The sequence below is a fragment of the Sceloporus undulatus genome, chromosome 6 (genome assembly GCF_019175285.1).
Source record: "Sceloporus undulatus isolate JIND9_A2432 ecotype Alabama chromosome 6, SceUnd_v1.1, whole genome shotgun sequence".
Lineage (NCBI taxonomy): Eukaryota > Metazoa > Chordata > Lepidosauria > Squamata > Phrynosomatidae > Sceloporus > Sceloporus undulatus.
This window is the reverse complement of record NC_056527.1, coordinates 2,985,601-3,012,914: the sequence shown is the minus strand read 5'-3', so window position 1 is coordinate 3,012,914 and position 27,314 is coordinate 2,985,601. Positions and strand designations below refer to the sequence as shown.

General features: G+C 44.7%; 1 protein-coding gene across 3 annotated transcripts; it reads right to left on the bottom strand.

Moving 5' to 3' along the window:
• Positions 1 to 1,453: 1,453 nt before the first annotated feature.
• On the bottom strand, positions 1,454 to 26,868 carry LOC121933472 (zinc finger protein 777-like). Of its 3 annotated transcripts, none has more exons than XM_042473261.1 (8): positions 26,835 to 26,868; positions 23,727 to 23,832; positions 22,820 to 23,209; positions 20,148 to 20,274; positions 16,234 to 16,356; positions 15,847 to 15,963; positions 14,604 to 14,717; positions 1,454 to 3,818 (listed from the first exon to the last, which is right to left on the bottom strand). In XM_042473261.1, the coding sequence occupies exons 3-8, from the start codon at positions 23,192 to 23,194 to the stop codon at positions 2,839 to 2,841; spliced, it is 1,836 nt and encodes a 611-aa protein (XP_042329195.1). In that variant the 5' UTR covers positions 23,195 to 23,209; positions 23,727 to 23,832; positions 26,835 to 26,868; the 3' UTR covers positions 1,454 to 2,838. The 3 variants fall into 3 exon arrangements, with proteins under 3 accessions (XP_042329195.1, XP_042329194.1, XP_042329196.1); XM_042473260.1 differs by lacking the exon at positions 26,835 to 26,868 and adding an exon at positions 26,542 to 26,810; XM_042473262.1 differs by lacking the exons at positions 1,454 to 3,818; positions 26,835 to 26,868 and adding exons at positions 10,073 to 11,508; positions 26,542 to 26,798.
• Positions 26,869 to 27,314: the final 446 nt, after the last annotated feature.

Sequence of the window (27,314 nt, the reverse complement as noted above, 5' to 3'; positions counted from 1 at the left end):
AGAGTGCTTGAAGGGGGGGGCTATGGCTTTGTGGGGGGCTGAATGTGGGTCTAGGGCTGTAGGAGACCAAAATCCAAGTCCCCACTCAGCCTTGGAAAGTCTTACCCTCAGCCGAAGGCAATAACAAACCTCTTCTACAGAAATCTTCCTGGCGGTCTCCCTTCCAAGGACTATCCAGAGTTGACCCTGCATAGCTTCCAAAATCAGACCCGATCTGGTACCTCTGGAATATTCAGGCAAAGTTTGTCTGTGCCTTCCAGGTGGCTGCTGATTTCTGGCGACCCTATGAATTTCATAGGGTTTTCTTAGGCAAGGGATACTCAGAGGTGGTTTTGCCAGTTCCATCCTCTAAAATACAGCCAACAGCACCGGGTATCCCTTAGTGGTCTCCCATCCAAGTACTAACCTGCTTAGCTGCTAACATCAGATGGAATCTGGTGCCTTCAGGGTATTTAGGCCCCCAGGAAAAACGACATCCCCATCCCATATTTGTGTATGCAGTTCAACCAGCCCTTCAACAGAGTTCCTGATTTCTATTTTGTTACACACACGCACACATATATACACACACACACCACTTCTGTATCTCTACCTGGTCCCCGACTGTGGCTGAAAGTTTTTGCTCCGTACAACACACAACACACAGTAGTTGCCATATTCATGAAGCAACAGAGAAATGTCCAGGAGATGCACACTTGGAGGCAGCCCTTGTGCTGAATTAGCTTAATTCAGTTAATAACCTGCCTTCTAACAGCACAAGAATTCAGGGAGAGTAGCAATCCTGTGTAAGGGAAATGGAGCAGCCCCTGGGGAGAGTAGCTCTCTTTTTCACAGGGTCATCACTAAAAATGGGGATGGAGGGAACCCAAGAGAAAGGAGATGGAACAGAAGATAATCCCTTCATTTCCAACGTATGGTAACCCTAAGGCAAACCTATTATGGGGTTTTCTTGGCAACTTTCTTCAGAGAGGGTTTCCCATGGCCACCCTGAGGCTGAGAAAATGTGACTTGCCCAAGGTCACCCAGTGGGTTAACATGGCCAAACCAGGATTTGAACCCTGGTCTTCAGAGTCCTAGTTCAACTCTCAAACCACTACATCAAACCGACTCAGGCACCAGAGTGTTGAGTGTTGGACTATGACTCTGGAGACCAGGGTTCGATTCCCTGCTTGGCCATTAAACCCACTGGGTGACCTTGGGCAAGTCACACACTCTCAGCCTCAGGGGAAGGCAATGGCAAGCCCTTTCTGAACAAATCTTGCCAAGAAAAACACACAATAAGTTTGCCTTAGGGTTGCCGAAACGACTTGAAGGCCCACAACAACAAAGAAAACCTAGATGACCCAAAATACACAAACCACTTCCCACCCTCCTTCCGGCATTTCCCAGTGTGGGTTTGTCGACCAAGAGAGTGCCTGAACGAACAGTTAAAAAATAAACGGCCACCCAAACCCCCAAAATAGAATGTTTATTCCTTCTCCCCTTGAGACACACAAACACAAAATTGCAATCTACTTGATCAAGCAAAGAAGCACATTTTAAACAAAGATATGATGGCATTAAAAAAAAAAAAGCACAGGCTCACATGATTCTAAAGAGACTCACTACAGGGACACCTAGAAGATGTCCAGCCTCATAAACATTGTTCTTGAAAGGACTTGATGCAATGCAGGTACGGCATCCAGGTTCAGCCCCTCTAAGCAGCCTTCCACAAAGCTTGTTCATCTTGGTTCCAGGTCCGCTGAATAGTTATCATCAGCAAAACCACTTGGACAAATGCATTGTGGGAATTTCCTGTGCACCATTAATATGTACAGCACGACTTTTAGACCAGTGAGCCAGAGAGAGGGACTCCAGATGTTGCCAGGGAATCCAAGCATGTAATGCTGCAATCTAAATCATGGCAGCTGCCAAACATGGAAACGTTATGTTTGTTTCAGACTACATCTTCCAGAATTCCCCCAAGCGAGCACTGTCCAAATAAACCCAGTAAGCCTTCCCTTCTGAGTACATGCACAGAATCTAGCTGCATGAGGCAAAGAGTATCCAGTTCTGCAGATATCAGTACCGCCACCTCCTAGGAATAGCAAGGCATTCCTTTCTTACATAGCCACCATTTTAAGAATGTTTGTTTTTTAAAGTCCCTCGCAATTGAAAATCCCACCCCCAACCTCTATTGACTACTATCCATGACCCAATGTGAAAGCCCACCCACGCTAGACAAAAGATGCCACAACCCCATTGAGTCCCAATGCCATATTCCTTTGGGCTGATTTTTAAAACAAGGACAGCCTAGGTGGCATCCTTTAAGCTCTAATAATACTTACATTCATTCACAACACATTTCTAAACACAAGTGCAAAGCACTATTAAGACTGTCTTTGTTGTCATGTTTAAGTCTTCCCTACTTTGGTGTAGGTGCCAAGGTCCACTCTCCATCTATTTACTCAACACAATAAATTGTACCCCACATGTTTAGAATTACTGTACAATGTACAGGAGCCAACGTCTTGCAAGGAGCCTCTCAACACCACACAAAATTCACAACCTGTCCCACACTGCTGAATTTGTAGAGATGTTGAGGTTTTCCATAGTCTCTCAACTGAGTCAATTGCTTGGGGCTTCTCACAACAGTGTTGCCCTTTTGGCTTGACTTAGGATACTAACATAATATGGAATTTGTATTTTTTTTAGTAGCCAATGCAACATCCAACCATTTGTTTTGAATTTTCGCAACCTTTTCAAAGCAAAACATCACCGACGAAAGTGGCAGCACCTTGGCAGACTATCCAGCCTGCAAAAGATTAAGAGGTAGATAGAAGGGCAAAGGTCTTCCCCTCAAAGGGCAGAGCCTTGGGCCACCATGGCATCCACTACCATCCCTGGCCCTGATGCACAGCAATGCTGGAGGAGACGTTGCTTGCTGGAGAAGGCCTTGGGGCATTGGCTGCACTTGTAGGGCTTCTCGCCCGTGTGAGTTCGGACGTGCTTCTGGAGGTGGTGCTTCTGCATGAACCTCTTCAGGCAGACGGGGCACTGGTGGGGCCGCTCCCGGGTGTGGGTCCGCTGGTGTTTGACTAGATGATGCCGCCGGATGAAATGCTTCCCGCAGGCAGAGCAGTGGAAGGGACGTTCACCTGTGTGGGTGCGGTAGTGGTTGGTCAGCTTGCTTTTGTCTGTGAAGCTCTTCTCACAAGCTGAGCACTGGTAGGGCCGGGTCCCGGTGTGGCTCATCTGGTGGCGCAGGAGGTGGTCCGACCGCCCAAAGCGCCGGGGGCAGAAGCGGCAAGTCAACCGGTCCTTGCCGTTCAGATCAGCTGCCGCCTCCAAGTGGCTGCTCTCGTGGATCAACAGGTTGACCCGCAGCCGGAAACGCTGTTGGCACCAGGGGCACGACCAGGCCTTCTCCCCTGCTGGGGTGGGTGAATGCCTCTCCATCCCTTCTTCCGGTTGGCAGCTGAGTGCATGTACTAGGAGGGTCTCATTCCTTGGAGACGCTTGGCCATTCCCTTGAGAGGCCAGGCCAATGCTATGGCTCCGATGGTGATCCTGGAGGCCGACTGGGAAGCCAAAACTCTTTCCACAATCTGGGCAGGTGTGAGACCTGGTCTCCCCTTGCTTTGGCCACTGGGCCAGGTTGGCTTCAAGGGGTCCAGACTCCCGACCTTCTCCTCCGAGAGGTGGCCTCAGCCACATTTCAGGGCAAAGGGAGCCTTTAGCTTGAAGAGGACTCTCCCGGGATGCTTCTACTGGCAGCCAGGGCTCAAAGATTTTGGGTGATCCCTTGGGTTTGTTCAACTCCTTGTCTGTCGAAGGAGCTGTGTAGAGAAAACAGAGACACTAAGAATAAAGTATTATATACACTTTTTCCCCATAAGGAAAATATAGCAATGCACATCCCACCCAGGAGGTGTTTATAGAGTCCCAGAAATCAACAAAGACAAGATTGTACACATACAAACAAATCACAAGAACTACAAAGCATGTAACCCCATATATGTGCTCACAGTTAAAAAACAGAAACCAGCTCCAAGTGCTTTGAGTAGGACTCTGGGAGATCAAGATTCAAGTCCCTGTTCAGCCCTGGAAACTCACCAGTTGACCCTGGGCAAGTCACACTCCCCCAGCCTAAGACCAAAGCCATGATAAACTTCCCTGGAATAAATCTTGCCAAGAAAACCCTACAACGGAATCACTCTCCATCCGAGGCAACTGAAAGGTACATAAGGATCCCACGTGGGTTACACAGAATATGTAATATAACATGATATAGAAACAAAACATAAAATTTTGTAATGAGGTAACAGATTATTTAGGAATAACAAGACTCCAGTAAAAATTGTTCTGTTTACAGACTTCTACAGATTCCTCAATAGTGTCCTTTGACACGTACAAAACAAATTACACAACATCAGGACCAACAGCCATTCATTGCATTTGCAAGTAATGCATCTGACATCTCAAAACCACAAGTGTTTCAGTACAAATACTACGAAGACCTGTTACAGAATCTCTGATTATTCACTGGAAAAGAAGTCAAAGAAAATATATTTAGAGAATGCCGGAAAACTAAGTACTGTATATGTTGTGACTGTTTTTCCAATACAATCTTTTTTGTCATATGTTTTTTGCAATACAAAACATATGTTTTGCAATATATACATTTTTTCATATGGTGGTGTATCTGCTTTACATTTTGTATCGTTATTTTAATTAAACTAAAGAACAACACATTAGAGTCAAGAAAAACCATTAATCTAGAGAGTCTGAGTTTTTAAAAAAGGACAAGGCCAGTACAGTGGGACTTTGTTATCCGCTGGGGTTTGGTTCCAGGATCCTCCATGGATAACAAAATCCGTGGATGCTCAAGTCCCACTAAGTATAATGGCAGAACAAAACGGTGTCCATTATATAAAATGGAAAATCAAGGTTTGCTATTTGGAATGTATACTTTTTTTGGAATATTTTCAAGTCCTGGATGCTTGAATCCGTGGATTAAAAAATCCGTGGATAAGGAAGGCCAACTGTATTAACAAGCACAATTAAAATATGTATGTAAATTACATTTACATCTAATATTACATAGCATATGCAACCCATTTGGAAGTGTTTCTGACATTCCATATTTGTGTCTGTTTGGGGTTACATGCTTTTTAGCTCTAGTGATCTGGGCATTTACAGCAACACATCTCTTAAGGCTTTTTGTGGGTTCTAAGAAGTGAGCACAACAAACCGACTAAAACAGTATGCAAGTTCTTAGCCATTAAATAGGACTTTGGACCGGCCCCATTTTGTCAGCAACCACTCCATAAACATGAATACAACTCTATAGTAGAATAAAAAAAGTCTTCATCTGCCCTGGGATAAAATACCAAGTGGTATAAAAGGAAGATTTTAACATTTGCCATGAAACACATCAGCAGACCCAGTAAATTGCTTCGAAATACTAATTTACATGCTTCATTCTTAGCATGACATTTAAGGTTTCCATGGTGAAGTCCTAAACTTTGCCCCTTGTGTAACTTGAGAATTTAATGAAGCCCTCACAATGCACTTTTAAGTTCTTGCTTGAAAATTGCATTGTCTTTTTTCCTTACTTAAACTGTCCCAGGAAACTGCTGTCAACCTGCACTTGCAATTGTGCCTAACCTGTGCAGTAGCCAGGGCTTGGATAAGTGGCTTCTCTTGGACTATTACTCCCAGAATCCCCCCAACAACATAGCAATTGGGCATTCAGGGTAAAGATTCTTGGGGTTTTAGTCCAGGAAAGCACCTTCTGGAAGATCTGTCACTAGCAATACAATTGCCCACACTTCAGAGTTTTTAACAACAGCCATGAGAGTTGGAAGCTTGTGCTTCTTTTCCAGGGTGCCAGATTCTGCTTCAATAGCAATCCCTTAGTTATATAGGACACATGGCTGGGACCCTCAGGATAGCAGAAGAAATGAGTGGCTGCTTCCTTCACTCCCCAAATTCTGGAGGACAACGCCAGTCGGCAAAATTGATTTTGTACTGGAACCTGTCATCCTTTGACCAACATACCTAAGGTGATCATAAGGCAGAATGAAACCATGGGGACATCCAACAGAGAAAATGTTGCAGCAACCATAATCTTCCAAGGACTGTCACAGTTACTGGATAAATATGAATTCCAGTCATAGCAAAGAAGTTAGATTTCTAGGTCTGCCCTAAAACAGCTGGTTCAGGAACCAATTTCCAGAGAAGATGATACCTGAGATTTCTTCCTAAATGGTGCTGCTTAATGCCCAATGCAAGAGGCAGTTATTGTGGAAACAGAAAGCTAGACCTGAGAAGCCTTGAGTGTTATCCGCTATGGTTCTTTCAAATGTTCTCCCTACACATGTCAGATTTTACATTAGTCAAATCTTGACTGAAGGAAACCAAGCTTGCCCCTATTAGACTGTCTCAGACTGTAAGCTGGGGACTACAAGAACCAATGTCACTTCCAAATCATCCTAACTCCAGAATTGCTTATCTTTTTACCAAATATAGGAAAGGAGAGCTGGAGAGGGAAACATCTTTGACTAGGGAGCATTGTTTTCTACCAGAACATTAAGCTGGCCTTCAGCAAAGCAACCTAGAAGCAAAGGTTAATGTTAAGATTTCAAGTTCGGAAAAGACATCTAACTTAACCCAGAGTAATAAGATCTACCAGAGGAGGTCTGAGCTGAAGAGTGGGAGATGAGCGTCTCCACACAAACTAAAAATGAAGCATGCTCAACTCAGTAGTGTATGTTCCAAAATTATTTGTGGATAACTTTACCAATGCAAGAAGGGAGAGGCAGAGGAGGGAATTGTTGGCCAAACTGCATGTCACAAACCATTTCCAAAAGAGTATGAAAAGGGATCTGAGGAAGTAGACCAGATCTATGAAAGCATATGCTACAGCTTCTTTCAGCTAGTCTCAAAGGTGCTGCAAGATCACTTTGCATACTGATATTCCAGATTAACACAGCTGTCTTTGAATTCATTTCCAAAACAGTCAATTATCAACTCAGTGTAAGTAAAGCTGTATATGCAAAACCTTACACAGAGAGATGCAGATAAGCAAGACTTACGGCTAATGTACAGGTTTGGCTGCTGAAGCTTAGATGTCATGAGATTGTAGATCCTCTGGCAAAAACTAAGATGCCAAAGTACACAGCTAGAGACAGGATAAAGTATCAAGTGGAAGAAATAAGAAAAGGAGCAGACCCAAACTTGGAAAGGGTATCAAAGCATCCTCCTCCTCCAAATGCATCTGAGGAAGTAAGGTCAAGTCTACAAAAGCTCATGCTACCAACTTTCGTCTTTCAGTCTGAAAGGTGCTGCAAGATCCCTTTGCATATTGATTCTCCAGACTAACATGGCTATGTTTCTGAATTCTATCACCCTCTTGAGTTTCCATCCCCAATTTTAGGCCTCCCTAAATTCTGGCCCCCCACTGCTTCTAAATTCTGTGCCACAGCCCTGAGGAACTGAATCCTTTTAACATGAAAATGGAAGTTAGGATTCTCCAAGTCCAAAGTTTGGTGTCAGGACACAAGGTACTTGCATCCACATCCTGTACATACATACACATCCTTAACTGTTCCTTTCTGAACATCTTGTCAAGTCACTTTCATTTACTTTCTACCACGATGATGCTTTAGCATTTACATTTCTATACCACTTCATAATGAATTCAATACTCTCTAAGCAGTTTGTGTTTAGTAAAGGAGACCAACAGGGGCCTTAACAATGAGGCAGTGGGTTTAGGGCAGTGGAATGGGAGGGAAACACCCAATTCAGAACACTGTCTACTCACAAAGGAATATCTCCTATACCCCACAAGTATCAGCAACAGGTATTCAAGGGCCCCATGATAATTCATGTGGGAGAAAAGCCAGAAAAGATGTTGAGATTGGGATTTTCTACCTCAAGATAAAAAGTTACTGAACTGGCTCTGATGGGATATATTTTCTAGTAACAGGCTATAAAGCCTCATGTGGCATCACACTGTTGAAAGTGACTGGTAGTTGGCACAGTGCGTCTGTGTCATATGCGGACACACCATACGCGGCTTTCAGCCCGTAAGAGTGTGCAGGGCGATGCATCCCATTAAAAATAATGGAGGGCTCACCCATGGTGTGTGTGCACCACCACTCCACGCACCATGCACGAGCCCTTTTATTTTCAATGGGGGCTCGAGCATACACATTTTTTTATGTGGAGGGGTCCGGATCCCTCGCGTAAAAAAAGGGTGCACTGTACTTTCTCCAACTGCTCCTTTGCCAGTTTAAAACACTACTTTGATCATATCAACTGTCAGAAGATACAGAGTCCACACACACACACACGTACACATGCATGCTCAACTATATATACTCATACATAAATCAAGGGCAGGTTTTGGTGATAAAATTACAGAATTTTATATGATCCATGGGTAAGTTGAGGGTAAAACTGAGGGGCAACGTAACGAAGTGTAAAGGACGAAGCAAAGGAAAACAATGCCAAATAACTTACAAAATTCAAGCAGGCATAACACTTTGTGTTACGGATGAGGAAGGAACTATGTGGTGGTTGTGCAATGTGTGGGCAAGGCAAACAGAGGCGGGAAGCACTAAGAAAAGGCACATGTCGAAAAGGATGAAAAGGCAAAGCAAAGAACATTGCAACTATATAGCCTTTAATTTTAATGTGATAACTTTGCCTAATTTTAACCCAGAAAAGCTGACAAACATACACAAATGTCTCACTCAAATCCTTCAAAGCCCAATTCCTCTCAGCACTCCTTTGAGGGGAAGTGCCAAAGAGATGCCACTGCTGTCATTTCCCCACCCATTAAAAAAGGCCAGAAGCAATGCCATAGAAGAGAGAGTTGAGGGGGTCAGGGTTTCTTTTAGGGTCGCCCAGGAAGAACTACCGTATACATTCGACTATAAGTCGACCTCGTGTATAAGTCGAGGGCAGATTTTAGGGCCAAAATTATGGATTTTGATATGACCCATGGATAGGTCGAGGGTAAAATTTAGAGGCACGGAATGAAGGATATAAAGGACAAAGCAAAGGAAAATAAGGCCAATTAAAAAAAAAACCCTGACAGGCATAACTATTTGTGTTCATAGATGAGAGTGTAGAAGGGGGGCAGTGCTTCCAGGGCAGATTATTCACCAGGGGATACTTACATGTACATATATGTACACACACACACACGAGTTAAAGTACAGTACATACATTGACCCATACATAAGTCTACTCAGGTTTTTTGGGGTCAATTTTTTAAACTTAAATTTCTAGACTTATACATGAGTATATACAATAAGCTCTCACCCTTCACCACTCTACCCACAAAAGGCAATGGCTCCTTTTTTTGGTAAGAGTTAAAGTACAGCACTTACACTGACCTACAGAATAAGTTAAACCAAGTTTTTTGGATCAATTTTTGGACTAAAATTTCTGGACTTATAAATGAGTATATACAGTATATTTTTCATCACTGGCTCTTTCCCATCCAGAAAACAGTCAGTCTTCTTAGAAAAAGGAAAGCTCCAGAGCTGGAAGCTTTCAACATTTCATGGGAAAGGCCACTATAAAGAGGCCCTGCAGACAGCTGGATGCCCTCAAAATGTATAGGAGAGCCTGTCTGGTGTAGAGATTTGAGTGTTAGACGATGACTTTGGAGACCAGGGTTCGAATTCCTAATCACACATTGAACCCACTGGGTGACCTTCTCTCAATCTCAGAGGAAAGCAAAGACAAACCCTCTCTGAACAGAGCTTGCCAAGAAAACCTCATGACAGGTCCCCCTTAGCATCTCTATAAGAAACTACTTGAAGGAACACAATTCTCACAGTGCCAGTGAGTAGCAATGCTTTAGAAAGGTCCCTTCTCTCTTTTGGGGTGAAGAGGGATTTAATTCTCTTTAACACGTATAAAGTTAAATGCTCAAGTATTTTAATTGTGAGTACAGAACATATTCCTAGCAACAGTTGAAGCCATCTTGCCACCCCATACTGTTATGAAAGGTTCCACACACAAGTGGTTAGAAGGGTTTACATGTGAAGAAAAAACAGCCAACACACAACTATTTATTTTTCCACATCTCTAGTTTATTTTTCAATTTCCACAGAACAAAAGAAAATAATAATAAACCAGAAAAATATATATAAAAGTGTACTGTTTTGACAAATCTGTGTTTACAGAAAGGTGAAAGGGTGCACCATTTCTGGACCAACAGTCATCTGTCTTGAGTTATTTTGAAGTGAAAAACCTGGTTAATTGGACAACATCAGGAAAGGACACCTACAGTATTGTTACACTCCAAACAAGACAGAAAAAGACAATCCCAGAAGCAGTTTGTAACAACCCACCTCATTGTTTTTAGCAACTCTGAACAATCTCTAGACACCCTTAAAAAAAGAAAAGAAAGATCAAATTGCTATCAAGTACCAGAGTCTACAGGACTCTCTAAATCTGAGGCTTGGAAGGACTGCTCCCTCTCTGCCCTGAGGGTCCAATTCTGAGGTAAGAGTCTATTATTTTACCCACCCTTTGTCCCATCCTCACAGCTGAGGAAACATGGCTGACCCCTAAACAGAGGGAAAAGGTCCTAGATAAAGATAGCATCCAACAGGGCCTCCCGGACGGCTGTGCCCATCAGCCGGTTTTGCTCCCGCAGGTGGATCTTTTGGTGCTGGAGGAGGTGCTGCTTCTGCGTGAAGCTTTTGTCACACTCGCCACATCGGTAGGGCCTCTCCCCGGTGTGGATTCGTTGGTGCCTGACCAGATCCGAGGGGTGGCTGAAGTTCTTGCCGCAGTAGAGACAAGCTAGAGAGCTGCCACCTCTCCCCGAGTGCAGCCTCTGGTGGGTGACCAGGCTTTTCTTCTGAGAGAAGCTCTCTGGGCACCGGCTGCACTTGTAAGGCCGCTCCCGCCCATGGCTCTTTGGGTGCTGCCGGTAGGAAGACTTGAGGTTGAATGTTTTCACGCATTTGCTGCTGCCGTATGGCTTTTCCCCCACCGGCCCCCGGGGAAGGGACTTCAGGTTGTGGCTCTGCTTGAAAGTTTCTTCGCATGCCACTGACGTGTAGGCACTCCCTCCAGTGTGGATGCGCTGGTGGAGGGTGAATTGCTGCTTGTATGTGAAGCTCTTCTCACACTGTGGCCTGTAGCCTCCTCCTCCTGTGACGTGGCTCTGCTGGTGGATCAAGAGGCTCTTCTGAAGCCGAAAGCTCTTTCCACATTCAGGGCACATAAAGAGTTTGTCACTTGGGCGATCACGCTGGTACGCCAGCAAAGGGCTGCCACTGCCACTGCCAAAGCCTCCTTCTCCCAGAATGGGCTCCTCCACCTGGCTCTCCGAATGCCTTCGTGGATGGTGCACCAGAGTACTATACCGGCTCCCCATGGGGGCTCCCTGGTGAGGTCCGTGGTGGAGGACTTCGTCCGTGCACTGGAGTCCCAAGCTTTCACACAGAGCTCTCTGAGCCTGGAGGACTTCTGCTTTGAAGGCAAGCCCGTCATCTGGTGGATGCAAAGAAAACGTTGTCGGTGTGTGTGCTCCTCCACAGTAAGCATTCTAAACAGCCTAACCAAGCCAGGAAAAAAGAAAAACAAACCTAAACTATGCCCAACTGAACCCTTTCCCAGCCACCCAGTCCAGGAGGGACAACAGGAAGGACCAGATTGCACAGCGCTGACCTACCGAGACCAGAGGCATGACCAGAGGAGCTGTGAAGAGGCCCACCTTGTGTAGCAAACAGAGCACTTCTGACTGTCTGTTGAGAATCTGGCACCCTGGAAAAGCATTTCCTCCATCAGACCTCAAGCACTGTTCCACATGTTCAAAGAGGTGCTCCCCCCACAAAATGCAACAACACACCTTGATTTGGCTGTTCCACTTCACAAATAAAGCTAGCCTGCTGCATCTCACAGCTTCATTTATTTTAAATAAAGAAGTTGGCTTGGGGATGGGGTAGCAATGAATCCTACTATGTCTACTCTATAAATGCCATTAGCCATAAGCACTGCTCATGCTGAAATGGCATAGCAAGCAGCATTCTTCTGCAGGGAATTCACCCTGATGAAACCACTGCATTAAGCACCTGCCTACCTCTCCACTAGTCTTGGTGCCCCTTAATGTGCAGTTTATAAGGCATTTGTTTCCTTCACAACAGGTACTCAAAGAAACTTTCCATTGATTTTTCAGCCTTGTTCCTCAACCCTTTCCAGGCCTCCACCCATAGCTACCATCCTTCTACATCAGAAGAAAATGTAGCCACCCATCCTCAATAAAGTACATAATTCTGGTTGCATTTAAAATAAGTGTCTGATAGTTTGAAAGAGCCAAAGGGGGAGAAAGCATGGAAATGTGATTAGCAGTCACCCTCACTCAGCAGTTGTGGCAGCTAGATGACAGCAAGAAACAAGTTAGAAAGGGGAACAGGCAGTAGCTGTGCTCTTACATGAAGGGCTTTCGTGCGCGCTGCTCTCTCAGCGTCTCCTCTCAGCCTCGCCAGCCAGCTCTGCTCATCTTTCCAGCCCATTTCTTTGTCCAGGTGGGCTCTAAACCAGCCTCTCCCACTCTCCATGTGCAGAATCTCAGAGCCCCTCTGAGCCCTTGCATTCCTTGAGGGGAGGGCTGGGGGAGGCACTCCCAGCATCACTCAGCTCTGAACTGGCAATGCACTTGGGGTTTCATCCGCTACACAAAACCGATGAGACTCCAACTCCTGGAAGCACCTTCGCTCTTTCTCAGACATTGAACTCTCCTTTGGGCTTTGGTAGCCAAAGAAGACACAAACAAAGGTCCCCTCCTTGAGGCTGGAGGTAATACAGGTGGCCCCACCCAGTGCCAGCTCAGTCAAGATGAGACCATTCAAATCTTACTGAGCTGTTGCCACTTTATATTCACTTCCCTTGAAATTTATACTTTTTTTTTTTTTGGTTCTTTTAAGACAATACATTGAGCCATGGTTAGGAGCTACTCTTAAGGGCTCAGGAGATCACAGGTCAGGATTGACTTTTTGAGTGTTCCAGTATCTGAGAACAGAGGGAATGGTGGGCAAGCAGGCAACATCTCAATCCTTCTTGGCTTGGAGTCTGCTGAAGTGAGAAAAGGACCTACAACTGGGCCTGCCCACTCCATGGATATCAAGTATGCAGGATCCTCCAGAATTAGAGCTGTGATCCAAAGTGCTGGTCCTGGGTTCCAGGTATCTGGAGTCTTCAAGCTTCTACTTTGCCACAAGCAAGTTTGGCAGCCTGGGTTAAATCATTCACTCGAGTTGGCATGGTACTAAGACTTCAGGATGGTCCAGGATTTGTCCTTTCAGACTCTAGCAAGCAACTTAAAGGAGAATGCAGAAAGACCCATGTATTTCTATTCCCTTCACAACAACCTTCCTGGTCTCTACACCAAATGCTTGACTTTGCCAAAAAGGAGCCCTGTCTTTTCAAGACACCCCCTCTCTGGCTCTGGCTGTAACTCCACAGCCAGAACATCACCATGTGCTTGTGTGCTTCCACATCACACATTAATAGGCTAGCTGGAAAGCAGCCACCAAAGTTGTGGAAGATCATGCAGATAAGGAGAACAGTCCCTTAACTGAAGGGTTATGAAAGGAATAATACCTCTCAGTTTGGACAAATTATCAATACAGAACTTGCAGTAGACTGTATTGCAAGAAAAGGAGCAAACAGAAAAGGACCCACAGTACTTTAGTCAGCAATGCAGAAAGTACCAGTTGAACCTGAACACAGAAAATGAGGTGGGGGGAGGAGTCCAGAACAAGAAGGTTCAAACTTATGGGATGGGATTGAAGGGCACAATGACCTAGTTGGAACAGTTATCACACAGTTTGCTATCCTACTGTATAGCCGTTTTCTCCTCAAGTCCTTTGTCAGCAGTGCTGTACACTCCATGGTGATTTGGATCAGAACTAAGAAGCAACCTCACTCCTAGATAGAGGTTGACAATTCAGCAGAAAGACTACTTTGCCTGAGTCCTCACCATCTCCAGCATGAGAAGTTTGGATGGCAGGGTTCAGAAAGCTGCTACAGATCAAGATACGAAGTTGCAACTAATCAAGGGGAGGCTGCAAATTTCAGGGGGAGGAAATGCAAAGGAATGTGCATGTGGTTTAGCTGAACTGAATGTTATCCTACTTTAACCAAAAAGCATTTACAACAAGATACAGTCTACAGAGGTGATGTCCCTTTCCCTTGATGGACAGGAGGCAGAGACCTTGGGTCACAGCTGCTGCACCTCAGTTCCCCCCACAAACTGCAACAACACACCTTATCCCCAGACAAAAGAAAGAAGCACAGAAGGACAGGATTGGTTCCAGATTCAGGGTTTGAAGCTGTGCACTGCTGCAATAGGCAGTGCACTCACATTTAGTAGGGTGTGTGTATGTAGCTCACAGCTCATGCACAGGAAGAAGTGCAGTAGGAAGAAGATATCAGCTTCAAGCAGCATGGGTGGGGCAAGAAGGGGAGCCCTGTTTGGCCTAAATGTGGTCACCCAAAGCATTGGGGGGCCCAGTCAGTCACCAACCCAGGAGCCTCCAGAGCAGCACTGCTCATCCTGTGTCCAAGGTCCAGGTGCTCTAACTCACCCGTACTTGGCTTGACGTGCAGTTCACCTCCCTCAGAGACTGCTGGGCCCTCTGGGTTCGCCTCTTGATCCCGTTTCACTTGGGAGTCGAAGGAGGAAGCAGCCATCCCGTAGTCTGTTCAATAGAAAAGTAATTAGGAAGAAACTATTTTCCTCCTTTCTGTAGACAGGAAACATGCATTTGGTGCTCAGCTGGGTTTCCGTAGTGTTTTGGAAAACACCTCAGCAGGACTTGGCCTGTGTATAGCCTATCAAGAGGTGCGTACTCCTTTAGGGAACTGACCTACTCCCAAATTATGATATGCACGGATGCAGGAGGCTTGGCAGATCCCTTCTGAGTCCACAGAACCACAAGAAAAGTCCAAAAAGAAACAAACAACCCCCAGTGGAGTTCATTTCAGACCACCTACTTAACCCAGGGGTCCTCCAGAGTCTGATAGGAGTCCAGCTCCCGTTAGTGCTGGTCAGCATGGTCAACAGTCAGGGATGATGTGAGTGGCATTCTAGCAACAACTAGAGGGCCACAGGTCTCTCACTCCTGAGGCTCCCTTCACACTACATGATTATAGCACTAGGTTTCCATTTTAACTATCATGGCTGGATCCTATGAAATAATCGGGTATGTCATTTAGTGCAATACAGTGGACTCTTGTTATTCGCTGAGGTTTGGTTCCACGAACCCCCGTGAATAACAAAATCCATGTACGCTCAAGTCCCATTAAATACAATGGCATGACAAAATGGTGTCCCTTATATGAAATGGATAAATCAAAGTTTGATACTTGAAATTTATATATTTTTTTTTAATATTTTCAAGCCGTGGATGCTTGAATTCATGTATAAAACATCTGTGGATAAGGAGGGCCAACTGTACTACTGCTCTCTGCCTGTGAATTTTAACCCCCTCACCCAATAACAAATTCCATCTTTCCATAGGATGGAACCAAAGTAGCTGAAGTGGAAACACAGTACTGTAAGTGTGTAGTATGAAAGGGCCCCTAATTTAAGTATACTTTTAAATGAAAATCTGCCATCTCATATCAGCCTGCTGCATGCTTTTTTTTCCTCTACTGAGAACCAGAATTACTTATCAGTATATTTTTAAAATCCCAACATGTGAAAGAAATCCTGATAATATTCTTTTTCAGGTAGATACTGTGGTATACCCCGTAGAAAGAACCTACATTTTCATAAACTTTGAAGAACCACTGAAAAATATGAGACTGCAATAATATTTCACTCACCAACATTGAGATCACTAGAGGCTGGCTTTCCTTCAGCTTTCTCCTGGTCTCCACTAACTTGTACATTTTCTGCCCCTTCCATCTGGGATGCCAGGCCTGGTCTAAAAACCAATGCTTCTGTTTTGGGAGACATAAATGAGAAGTTGTTTGTTGGTGGTTAGGGATTGATGGACATCACACAACAGCCATATCCCAAGATGGAGTTCACTTCCCCAAAGAACAGAAATCTCCCCTTCAAGAGAAATAAATCTTCTCAGTATTTTGAAGTTAAGGAGGAAAGACAGGAGAATCAGTGTGAAGAGTTTGGAAGTAATGGAGACCAAAGCTATCTATATCATTCAGCAATCTTTTCCAATCCAGCTTTGTTAATGCCTGTCAGTCTCTTACCTGGGCTGGGTTCTGCAGAAATCTCTCTCTCCTTGGAGATCTCCTCTTCGTCCTCCTCCTCCTCATAGGGACGTTCCCCTTGTTCAATTCGTGACAGAAGGTCAGGTTTAGCAATTGCATAGTCTGTTGGAGAAAAGAAAAAACTCGTTTTGTCTGATTGTTGCACTGAACAGGAAAAAGCTACATTAACGTACCTGAATTAGCCCACCATAATCTATAATGTAAAACCATTGGAAAAGAGAAAAAATTGGGATGATCAAAGGGCAGGAGAGAAATAATAGAGGCAGTTACAAGTAAGGCTGGGAACTGCTCAAGATTTTGATGAGGAGACTAAAGGAGTGGTAGAAACAGATTGATAGAGGGAATGTAGGAGAAGACAAGGAAAGAATGTATTCCAAACATAAGAACAAAGATGGCAACAGAAAGCACAGAATCCAGAACATAAATGTAGGGAGACCATGGTAAAGACATTGAGCAGAAGTATGAAATCAACCTACTGCTGCTTTTTGATATAATAAAATACACCAAGAAGTGATTTTTGCTAAAGTATATTTGGAAAGATTGCATTAAAATAACTGATAAAGATAATTATGATTATGCCTATGAAAGTGATGTTTCAACAAGTACTTAGGTAGTAAGAATGGGTGCTTCCTATAGCAAACTGTTTTAAGAGGAAGTCACTCTGCTGACAAAAGTGCTTTCTGTTGCCATCTTTGCTCTTATGTTTGGACTACATTCTTTCCTTGTCTTCCCCTACATTCCCTCTATCAATCTGTTTCTACCACTCCTTTAGTCTTTACTACATGAAGCATATTAGACCACCTCATGTCTTCAGCTTCTACCCTGTAAGTGGGAGTTATGTACATTTTCTGAAAAATGGTAGACATCCTATCTAAGATTTATGATGCTGCAAGTCAAATGTTATGACAATTTAACTTTTAAATCCATGTTTATAGTCACTGCACCCATGCAGGAATCAAGACTGCCCCGCCCTCCCCAAAAACCCACTCAGAAGTACTGAGTAGCATGGCAGTGAATTAAGTGCCCTCCCCACTTCTAGCATGAGGCACTTTCCAATAAGTAGCTGCAACAGAACCCTACAGGAATACCTGAGCCGGCCTGTTGTAAAGTGCCTCAGTTTCCAGCAGAAGGTGGATGCTTTTTCACCCATGGCCCCACTCTCAGAACCTCAGAAATCCCTATGTTGGTGGTGTTAAGATACGTTTTGGGGGCAAAGATTTCACACTGTGAGACATAGCTACAACCAACAGAGCTCTACTATCATGGCTACATCTCTTGAGACAAGATCTCAGCCAAAATATTTGAATTCATTTAAAGCTGTATGATTGTTGAGTATTTTAGACTTTTCAAAACAAAGAAGAAAATCATATACAAAGAGAAGTGGCAAGTAATCTGGGAATAAGTTATCCAGCATGACCACATCCAGGGCCTAGAAAAGTCAGTACAAAGACTTCACAGGGTCATGCAGTGGGGGGGCCCATATCCACGGGGGTTTGTTTCCAGGCCCTGCACGGGTACAAAAAAATTGCAGGTGTTGAAGTTCCATATTATTAAATGGTGGTGGCATGAAGACAGATGCTTCAGCATGTTCACTTTCATGTCACTGCCATTTAATAATACAGTGGGCCCTTGTTATCCACTGGGGTTTGGTTCTAGGACCCAGCGTGCATACCAAAATCCATGGATGCTCAAGTCCCATTCAGTACAATGGCACAGAATAATGGTATCTCTTATACAAAATGGAAAAACCAAAGTTTGCTTTTTGGAATTTCTATATTTTTAAAATATTTTCAAGCTGTGGATGCTTGAATCCATGGATAAAAAAATCTATGGATAAGGATGACTGACTGTATAGGACAACAGATTCGTGGTTGGTGGACTTCAAGGATCCAGAGGTACCACTGTAATAGACCATCCTTATATTAGGCTTTTACTCATGTGTTCAAATCAAGTCAGTGAATACTCTCCTAGAAGAATATGTACTAGAATAATAATAATTAATAAAAGGAAAATAAGAAGCAGAATAGCAAGAACCATCAGAAACACAGATCTGATATTCATGGTTATATATCTATCAATGATACCGCTACCACCATCTCTGATGGTATGTGTGGGAGTAGGTAGTGAGGATGAACACTTCCAGTGGAAGGATATGGCCATGTGGCTGTTAATATAACAAATGTTAAAGGGGTATGTATGTGTGTAGATCTCAATTGGGTTTGCATCTCAAAAACACCAAGGACATTCTAATTTGCTGAATTACGCTGTTGACTTCCTCAATAAACTGCAATTTGCACCAACTGACAAAATTAAATGGCTTTGCTGAGATTCTGCCACAGCAAATGGTAAAACAATCACAAGAAAATGACCAGCTGCATCAAAATTAAATTACAGTTCTTATAAAGCTCTCTGGATTAAGGTTTCTAACACCAATAACAAAAAAAGAAGTACTTCTTGTCAGTACTGCACTAATTCTGACATTGGCAGCTCCATGACTTTGTTTTATTGTTTAATTATTGTCTATTATTTTTGAACCTGTTAACTGTTTCAGACTAAATAGTTGCTTACTATATAATTAGAATATATTATAATAATGAAACCATGTCCCAGCTTTAAAACTCAACAGAGGTGGTGGTATTATTATTATATCGTTTATTTATATAGTGCCATAAGCTTTACATAGCGCTTTACAAAGGAGGAAAACAACAATCCAAAAATAAAAACAAAGCCCACCTACGGGGCACAATCTAAAACCACAAACAAGATGATAAAATTAATAAAATATTACTATAACAAGGTTAAAACAATACTATAAAATGTAAATTAATATAAATAATGGATATAAAATCAAGATGAAAGCTGGAAGGCTTCCCTTGAGCTATCTCCCTTCCACCTGCCGTCCTGCCTAGTAATGGTCGTTCCAAGCCCAGAGCATCTGCAAAGTGTTCACAGACTCTCCACAATGATTATGTGTGGCATACCTGGGTGCAATCAAAGAGTATAAGGGCCAAACAGCACACCACTCAAGAGGAGAGCTTAGACAAGGCAGTGAATGGGGAAGATGTGTTGAGATCACTGGATGAAGAGTCACATTTAAGCCTCCCCCTCTTGATGTGGCTTGCAAGAGGGCACACTCTAGCATCTCAGAGACACCAAGGGAGGATGCAGTGACCTAGCTCTAGAAACCATAAAGTCCTATGAGGAAAGACTTAGAGGGCTAGGTATGTTTAGCCTACAGAAGAGAAGGTTAAGAGAAGATATGATACCCCTGTTTCAGTATTTGAAAGGATGTCATATTGAGGATGAGGCAAGCTTTTTTCTGCTGATTCAGAGAATAGGACAAAGAGCAAACTAAAGGAAGAGAGATTCTGCCTCAACATTAGGAAAAACTTCCTGATAGTAAATGTGGAGTCTCCATCTTTGGGGGTTTTTTTAACGGAGGTTGTATGGCCATCTGTCAGGAAAGCTTAGATGGTGTCTTCCTGCACAGCAGAATGGGATTGAACGGAATGGCCCTTGGGGTCCCTTCCAACTGTAGGATTCTATGATCAGGAGAACACAAGGGTTGGGGGCCATTTTCCACCTTTATGTTCCTCCACAACACACTGCATCCACATGTTTTGAAAGAGGAAAGAGGCAAAATCTATGCAAAATGCTGTGGTTTTAAGCAGTGGCTTGGACAATATTCTACCCAGACTTTTTTTAAGGGGATGGATGCATGGTGCTTTCTACATTTCGTGGATGATGTTATAAAGTCCATACTTCTCCCATCCCTGACCTAGATTTTTTTAAAAACTGAACTAGATATTAAAGCAACATTAGATCAAGCCCCAGGAGCAACAACACCATGAGTGAACTTCTAGCTAAAACAAGAGCAAAGCTCTTATCTTTACCCAGTGAGACCAACGACTCGTAGTTGCTCTTCATCACATTCTTGTAGAGCTCCTTCTGCCACTCCTCCAGGTTCCCCCACTCTTGCTCAGAGAAGTAGACCGCGTTGTCCTCAAAGGTCACTGGCACCTGGAATCACAACAGTCACAGGCTTGGACCTTCCCAGATGAATGCCTGGTGCTGGGTCCCTTTCCACCTTGGCCCATCCCTCCATGTTAGAACATAGGCCCTGTGGCCCACTGTTCTTCAGCTATAGCTGGAGAGAAGACAGCAAACATACTTAAGAAGGGACAAGATATCTATAGTTTTCAGATTTCCAACACTCTCACAAACAGGCAGACTCATCAACCCAGAAACCTTTATACAGCGGGCTAAGAAACAATAAGCTGTCACTTGAATGCTGGTGAGAACACAACCACTTCCACACTGAAGGGCTACCTTAACAGACGATACTTAGACCCTAAACCAGCATGTCTAGTGCTATGAACACTAGAAAAAAAACTTCCAGAATATGAGTGCAACAGGAGCAAAAATGTGCAACGGGACCAACTCCAATTCAAGCAGCAACTTGAAGACACCTCCTTGACCTTCCTGACCAATAATAGTTTATTACCTCCACCCAGAGATTTGGTTTGTTAGTCTGAATTAGTGTGAAAGCCCCTCTTGGGGGTTCCAGCCCAACTCTTCTGACTTCCTCAACTTTTGTCTGTGATGACAAATAGAACATGGCTGTTCTGTTTGCTTACTGTCAGCGGTCAAATCTGACCTTTCCTTTCCCTCAATAGGAAACTGCACTGTTTGTTAATGCTTTTCCAGTGACAATTGGGATATGCATCCCACTTTTTATAGGAGAACCAGATGAAACATCCATAATTTCTGGAAGTTATCAAGTATATCAAAGATTATATGTAAACAAACACACATCTGTCATTATAAAATAGTGGTCATAGAAACCCAGTCAGAAATGTGAAGTCAAAGGCTTTCATGGCCGGCATCCATAGTTTTTTGTGGGTTTTTCAGGCTCTGTGGCCATGTTCTAGAAGGGTTTATTCCTAATGTTTTGCTAGCATCTGTGGCTGGCATCTTCAGAGAAATGAAGATGCCAGCCACAGATGCTGGCGAAATGTCAGGAATAAACTCTTTTGAACATGGCCACAGAGCCTGAAAAACCCACAAAAAACCAGTCAGAAATATTACTAACCCTGTCTATTCACAAAGAGCTACACAAACACATTCTGCCTGTGCAGAATGACACTGCCCAAATATTCTCCAGAGTCACTCCCTGCAACTTGCTATTGCCGTTAACACAGCTCATTCCCACATTTCCATCCGTACTTAGTCATGGATCCCTGTTTAAACCAGGACTGCAAGACTCTGGGTCACAGTCAGATATGCATGGAAAACTAAGTCAAACAAACAAACACTCCTTCCTACACAAAGAGATCTTGCAGCACCTTTGAGACTAACTGAAACAAGTTGGTAGAATAAACTTTTGTTGATTTGAGCATAATTGCTCAGTTGCATTTTGTGGAAGGGAAAGCCCAGGGGTGGCTCTGTGTGTGTGTGTGTGTGTGTGTGTGTGTGTGTAAGTGATTTGCGTGTGAAAATGTCAATTTAAATTCAAAATCCTTTGTGTAGGGAAATGAGGTGGCAAGTTCACTTTTAATGATGGTCATTGGTGGTCAAAGGCAGCAAGGCAGATGTTGCCAGCAGGTAAGGAGAACAGATGACTGTTTCCATCAACAGCTTCCTTGCTGTCTTTGTCCACCAATGACCATAGTTAAAACTGGACTTGCTTTCCACCTCATTTCCATACCCACAGGATTTTGAATCTCACAAATCCCGTATAACAAAAATCCACCAAAGAGTGAAACCTTTATTGGGCCCACATGTTGCAAGCTTTCGAAGCTACACTGGCTTCTTCATCATGCAAGGTGTTAAAAACCATACAAGAAGGGGGGAAATGAAGATGTTCCTAGGCCTGCATTTTGCTATCTTTGTTCTCAGTTCAGATGGTATGGAAGGGTATTTCTTGCAGACTGGAATCTCCTCCTTCTGGCCACTGACTACTGGGAGATTCTCAAAGTCCAGGAAATATAACATCCATTTGCAACACAAAAAAGATACTTCCTTTGCAACCCAATATATCTCCATCCTTTGTGAGGCCCAGGCCACTTTGTAGGCAGAGGACACTGATTTCTCAAGAAGCCTTCCTGCTTTTGCATCAAGAAAACTTTAGGTGATGTTGAGGTAAAACATGACAATCCACTCCAAAATTTTTGGGAAAAATGTTTTACCTTTGTCGCAGGTAGAAACCTCAAATAGTAAGGTCCCAATCCACTGGCTCTCTCTCTAGGATTCCCCAGTTGCAACTTAACAGGTCTGCCTTTGGGCTTTCCCCTCGACCAAATTCATCTGAGAAAGTAGGCTCAAGTCTATGAAAGCTCATGCTACCAACTTTTTTCAGTTAGCCTCAAAGGTGCTGCAAGATCTCTTTTACAAACTAACACTGCTATATTTCTGAAAACACTTCCTCATTTACAAAATCTGCCCTCCCTGATGATCCTGAGGCAACATTAATTTACTATACAACTTCTAGGCTGAGGAAGTTGCTACTACCTAGTGTAATACCACCACAAAATAGAATGAAGCCTCCCATCGTACACCCTCTTACCTTGGGTGTTTCCCCCTTGGAGCCTGGTGGAAGCCTCAGAATCCAGAAGTTCTGATTCTTCAGCAGGTTCTCCATATTCTCCAGCCGCCTCTGTAGCAGCCCATACTCTTGGATCAGGGTCCCCAGAGCAGTCAATTTGCACTCCATTTGATTGCCAAAGTCCACCACTGCATTTTCACAGTCCACATATTTCTTCTCATTGGTCATCATCCTCCGTTCGAGGTTAAGCAGCCGTGTACCATGAGAATCTACTTTTCTCTCCACAGCTTGGATGGCAGCCACCACTGTCCACAGGGATAGCTCAGCCATGTTCTGTTTGGCATCACGGACAAAACTTTGTTCTGGCTGCAAAGGCACCGGCTGCCGAGGCTCCATGTTGCAACACTGAAGCTGTTGATAAAACATAGGAAAGTGCTCGACAAAGCTCATTTATTCTGTCTGTAACCTGTGTTGTCTCTAAGGCATAAGCTTGTAATTCTTCTATTAATACTGCAACTTTAAAGCTTAAACTGTATCCTTAAAATCTAACTTGTGTTTCGAAATACATGTCCAAGCCACTTTTCTCAACATGCATCTCAGCATCTTATTATTAATTTTATTTCATTTATTTCACTTCCATGCTGCCCTTTTCCCAACAAAGGGACCCAAGGCGGCTCACAAGACAAAACATTAATAAAATATCACAATAATTTTTTTAAAAAAAATCTCCTTACACTAATACAGACCTTATAATGAAGTTCTTCAATAATGATTTGCTATTCCATTGGTATTCAACTACTGAGTCATATCTTGACCAGATTCAAAAGGAGTACTTTTTATTACTCTTGATATTTAGGGCATGTGTATGTTATGCAAAGAAGAAAAAGAGAACAAGGTATGAGGTGAAAAGATAACTAAGCTCCCTTACCGTGAGTGGTTTATAGAATGGATAATTTCTGCAGGTGTAGCTTTCCTCACTGTTCCATGGCAATGGCAACTGCCACAATCCTCTCTTCTATATAATTTGGATGCATCTAAGAGAAAAGTGAGACAGTGAGCTCTATTCCAATGTCTTGGCAGAGGACATTTGCCTTCTCCTGGAGTGGCTTCAGCGGCTACTCCACCTGATTAATTATATCATAACATGTAAAAATTGGCAGCTGGTTTTGGTTGTTTTGTTCCCCCAGCCAAGAACAGGGCAGCCTCCCTCATTTTATATGCAGGAAACCAGGATCTACTGGACACAACTGTATCTCACTACTGAACTATATATAATATATAATATATATTCTGAAATATAACAGAAATGCAAAATATCTTAACAAGATGACTGAGCAACAAGTGTGAAGCTTTGCATTGCTTTTAATGTAGGCTTATTGCTATTTCCCACGGTGTGTGTGCATAAACGCCTGCTTAACTTCATGTTTTTAGGAGGGTTGTCTCATCTATTGTTTTATTGTAGTATAGCCCCATATACACTGATGGTGATCTATAAAACAAGGATAACATCAAGATCCCCATCCATGCATTTGAAGAAGTGCCCTGTGGCCCACAAAAGCTTTGGGTAAAACAAGCTGGCTAGCCTTTAAGGGTTCCACAAGGCTTATTGCTATTTCCTTTTTATTCTCCCCCTTCAATGTGTGTCTGTCTCTCTCTCTCTCTCTGTAAGTGCCTTCAAGTTACCTGTGGATTTACAGCAACCCCCTGCATTCTATTCATTTCCCTTTTTGGCATCCCCCCCCCCCAAAAATAGGAATTTTTTGGAACCAGGAAAGGAGACTCCCCTCTCCCTGACCACACACAGCTCAATACAGCAACCTCTCATTTTCTTCCCCCTGCGTGTGTGTGTGTGTGTGTGTGTGTGTGTGTGTATGCATATCTCAGCCTCCTTCTCCCCCTCCTCTTGAGACTCTCTCTCCCTCCTCCTCCTCTCTGGCTTTCTCTCTTTCTCCTCCCTCTCTCACCCCCTCAAAGAGCCTCCTGGCACTTCAGGCTGTGCAAAAACAAGCAGTCACACACACTTTCCCCTCCCTCCCTGGGTGTGTGTACACATGTGTGCACATCCATCTGTCTCTCTCCCTCCTTCTCTGAGTGTGTGTTTCTCTCTCTCACACACACACAATCAAGAGCCTCTTGCACCTCCTGGTTGTGCAGAAAAAGCAGTCACACACTCTCTTTCTCTCTCTCCCTCTGCGTGAGCATCTCCTTCTCTCTCCCTTCTTCTGTCTCTCTTCACACACACTCAAAAGCTTCCCACCCCTCCTGGCTGTACAGAAAGATCACACCCTCCCTCCTTCCCTCTGTGTATGTGTGGGTCTCTCTCTCTCTAGTCTTTGTCCCCCCCCTCCAACATCATAGTCCTTCCCCCCCCTTGGCCTGTGCACAAACAAGCAGTCACACCCTCCCTGGGTGAGTGTGTGTGTCTCCCTCCTTCTTTCACTGACACACAGACACCCACATCAAGGCCTTCCCTGCCCCTTCTGGCTGTGCAGAAACCAGCAGCCCCTCTCTCTCCTTCCCCCTTCCCCTTTTCTCTATCTGTCTCTCTCTCTCTCACACACACACACACACACAATCATAAGCTTCCCTCCCTCTTTGGGCTGTGCACAAACAAACAGTCACACTCCCCCACTCCTCGTGTGTATCCCCCCCTCTCTCTCATATACACACAACCAAGAGCCTCCCCGCCTCTCTCCTGGATGTGCAGAAACAAGGAGCCACACACTCACACCCAACCAACCTCCCTCCCTGTGCGAGTGTGCATCTGACTCTCTTTGCAGAAACAAGCAATGGCATCTCTTCCTCCTCCTGTGTGTTCATCTCTCCTCTCCCTCCTTCTCTGAGTCTCTCCTTCCCTTCCCCATCTTTCAGCCTCTCTCTCTCTCTCTCTCAAAGGCACAACCGAGAGAGCCTGCCCTTCTGCCTGTGCAGAAACAAGCAGTCACACCCCTCCCTCCTTGTGTGTGTGTTCATCTGCCTCTCTCCCTCCTTCTCTGAATGTCCCTCCCTCTCTCTCCTGACACATCATTAAGACCTTCCCCTCCCCTTCTCTCTCTCTCTCTCTCACATACACACTCCCCCTTTCTCTGTCCATCTCTCTCCCTCCCTCTCTTTCCCTCCCTCCTCCTGAGTCCCTCCCCCATCTCTCCCTGGCTTTCTCTCTCTCTCTGTCACACCCTCCCTCCGTTCATCTCTCTCTCTCTCTCTCTCTCTCTGAATCCCTCCCTTTCTCTCTCTTACACACACACTCCCCCTCCCTCCCTCTCTCGCATACACACTTAATAGCTTCCCCTCCCCTTCTCTGCAGAAACAAGCAGCCATTCTCTCTCTCTCTCCTCCCCCAGAGGCCCCCCTTCCCAGGAACAGAGAGAGGGGGGGTTCCGCGCATGCGCAGATGGCCCTTTCCTTCCTTCCTTCCTCAGAAGACATGGACCCAACCACTCGCCGGACCCGGGGGGGAGGGCAGGAGATCAAGAACTGCCCCCAGGGGCTCCACTGGCCTCGGGGTGCCTGCCTCAGTCCACTCGGGAACTCTATCGGGGAGAAGGAAAGGAAAGGAAGGGAAGGATGTGTTTAAAGTAAATGAAATCAAAGGGCATTCCTGAGGGGTGCCTTCCCCCGTTTTCCTCCTCGGTGGTCTCGACTGAATCCTCTCCCCTGAAACCGAGGCGCCCTCGAAGCAGAAGGCCTCGTCCATTCTCGTCCCTGTTTATTTCAGGGGGGACCAAACCAACGCTCCTCACCTCAGGGGGCTCCCTCAGCACTGGCGGCGGCTGGAGTTCTGCTGCTGCTTTCTGCCCTTCTGCGCATGCGCGCCGCCTCTGCCTTTTGTTTCCCCCTCCCCCGCCCTGGATAAGAAAAAGGGGCGTGTCCACAGAGCGGACCAATCAGGTTCCTCCTGTTCCTCCCTCCGTTTTAGGTGGGGGGGGTGGGAGGCCTCTGAGGGAAGAAGGCCCGAAGCCTCGACGAAGGGAAGGTATGGCGGCGCTTGAGAGGAAATAATGAGGGAGAGAGGAGAGAGAGGTACTGTACCCACCGGAGCCGTCTCTTTTCACACGCGCATGCGCAGGAGACGCCGTGTAAAATGTCCGTACTGCGCATGCGCAACAAGTCCGGTGGAAAGAAACGGCGAGAGAAGGCGTCTAATGAGATAGAGCGGCTTCCGGTGTGTGTGGGTCCTCCACAGCGCCACCTCTGGAGGGAGGTGTGTGTCCCCAGCGTTTCATAAGTGCCTTTCTCCTCCTGACGCATTCTGCCTCTTTGAAGAGGGAGACTGAGGCTGCCTCTGCACTGCAGGTTTGACAGCACTTTAACTGCCATGGCTCCATCGTATGGAATCCTGGGATTGGTGGCACTATGGTGTCTCTTGACAGAGAAGCCTGAATAGCTCACAAATCTGCAAACCCCAGGATTCCATAGCATTGAGTCCTGGCTGCTAAAAGCGGTGTCAAATTGCATCAGTTCTATAAAGAACAGTTTGAGGAGCTAGGAATGTCTAGCCTTGAGAAGAGAAGGT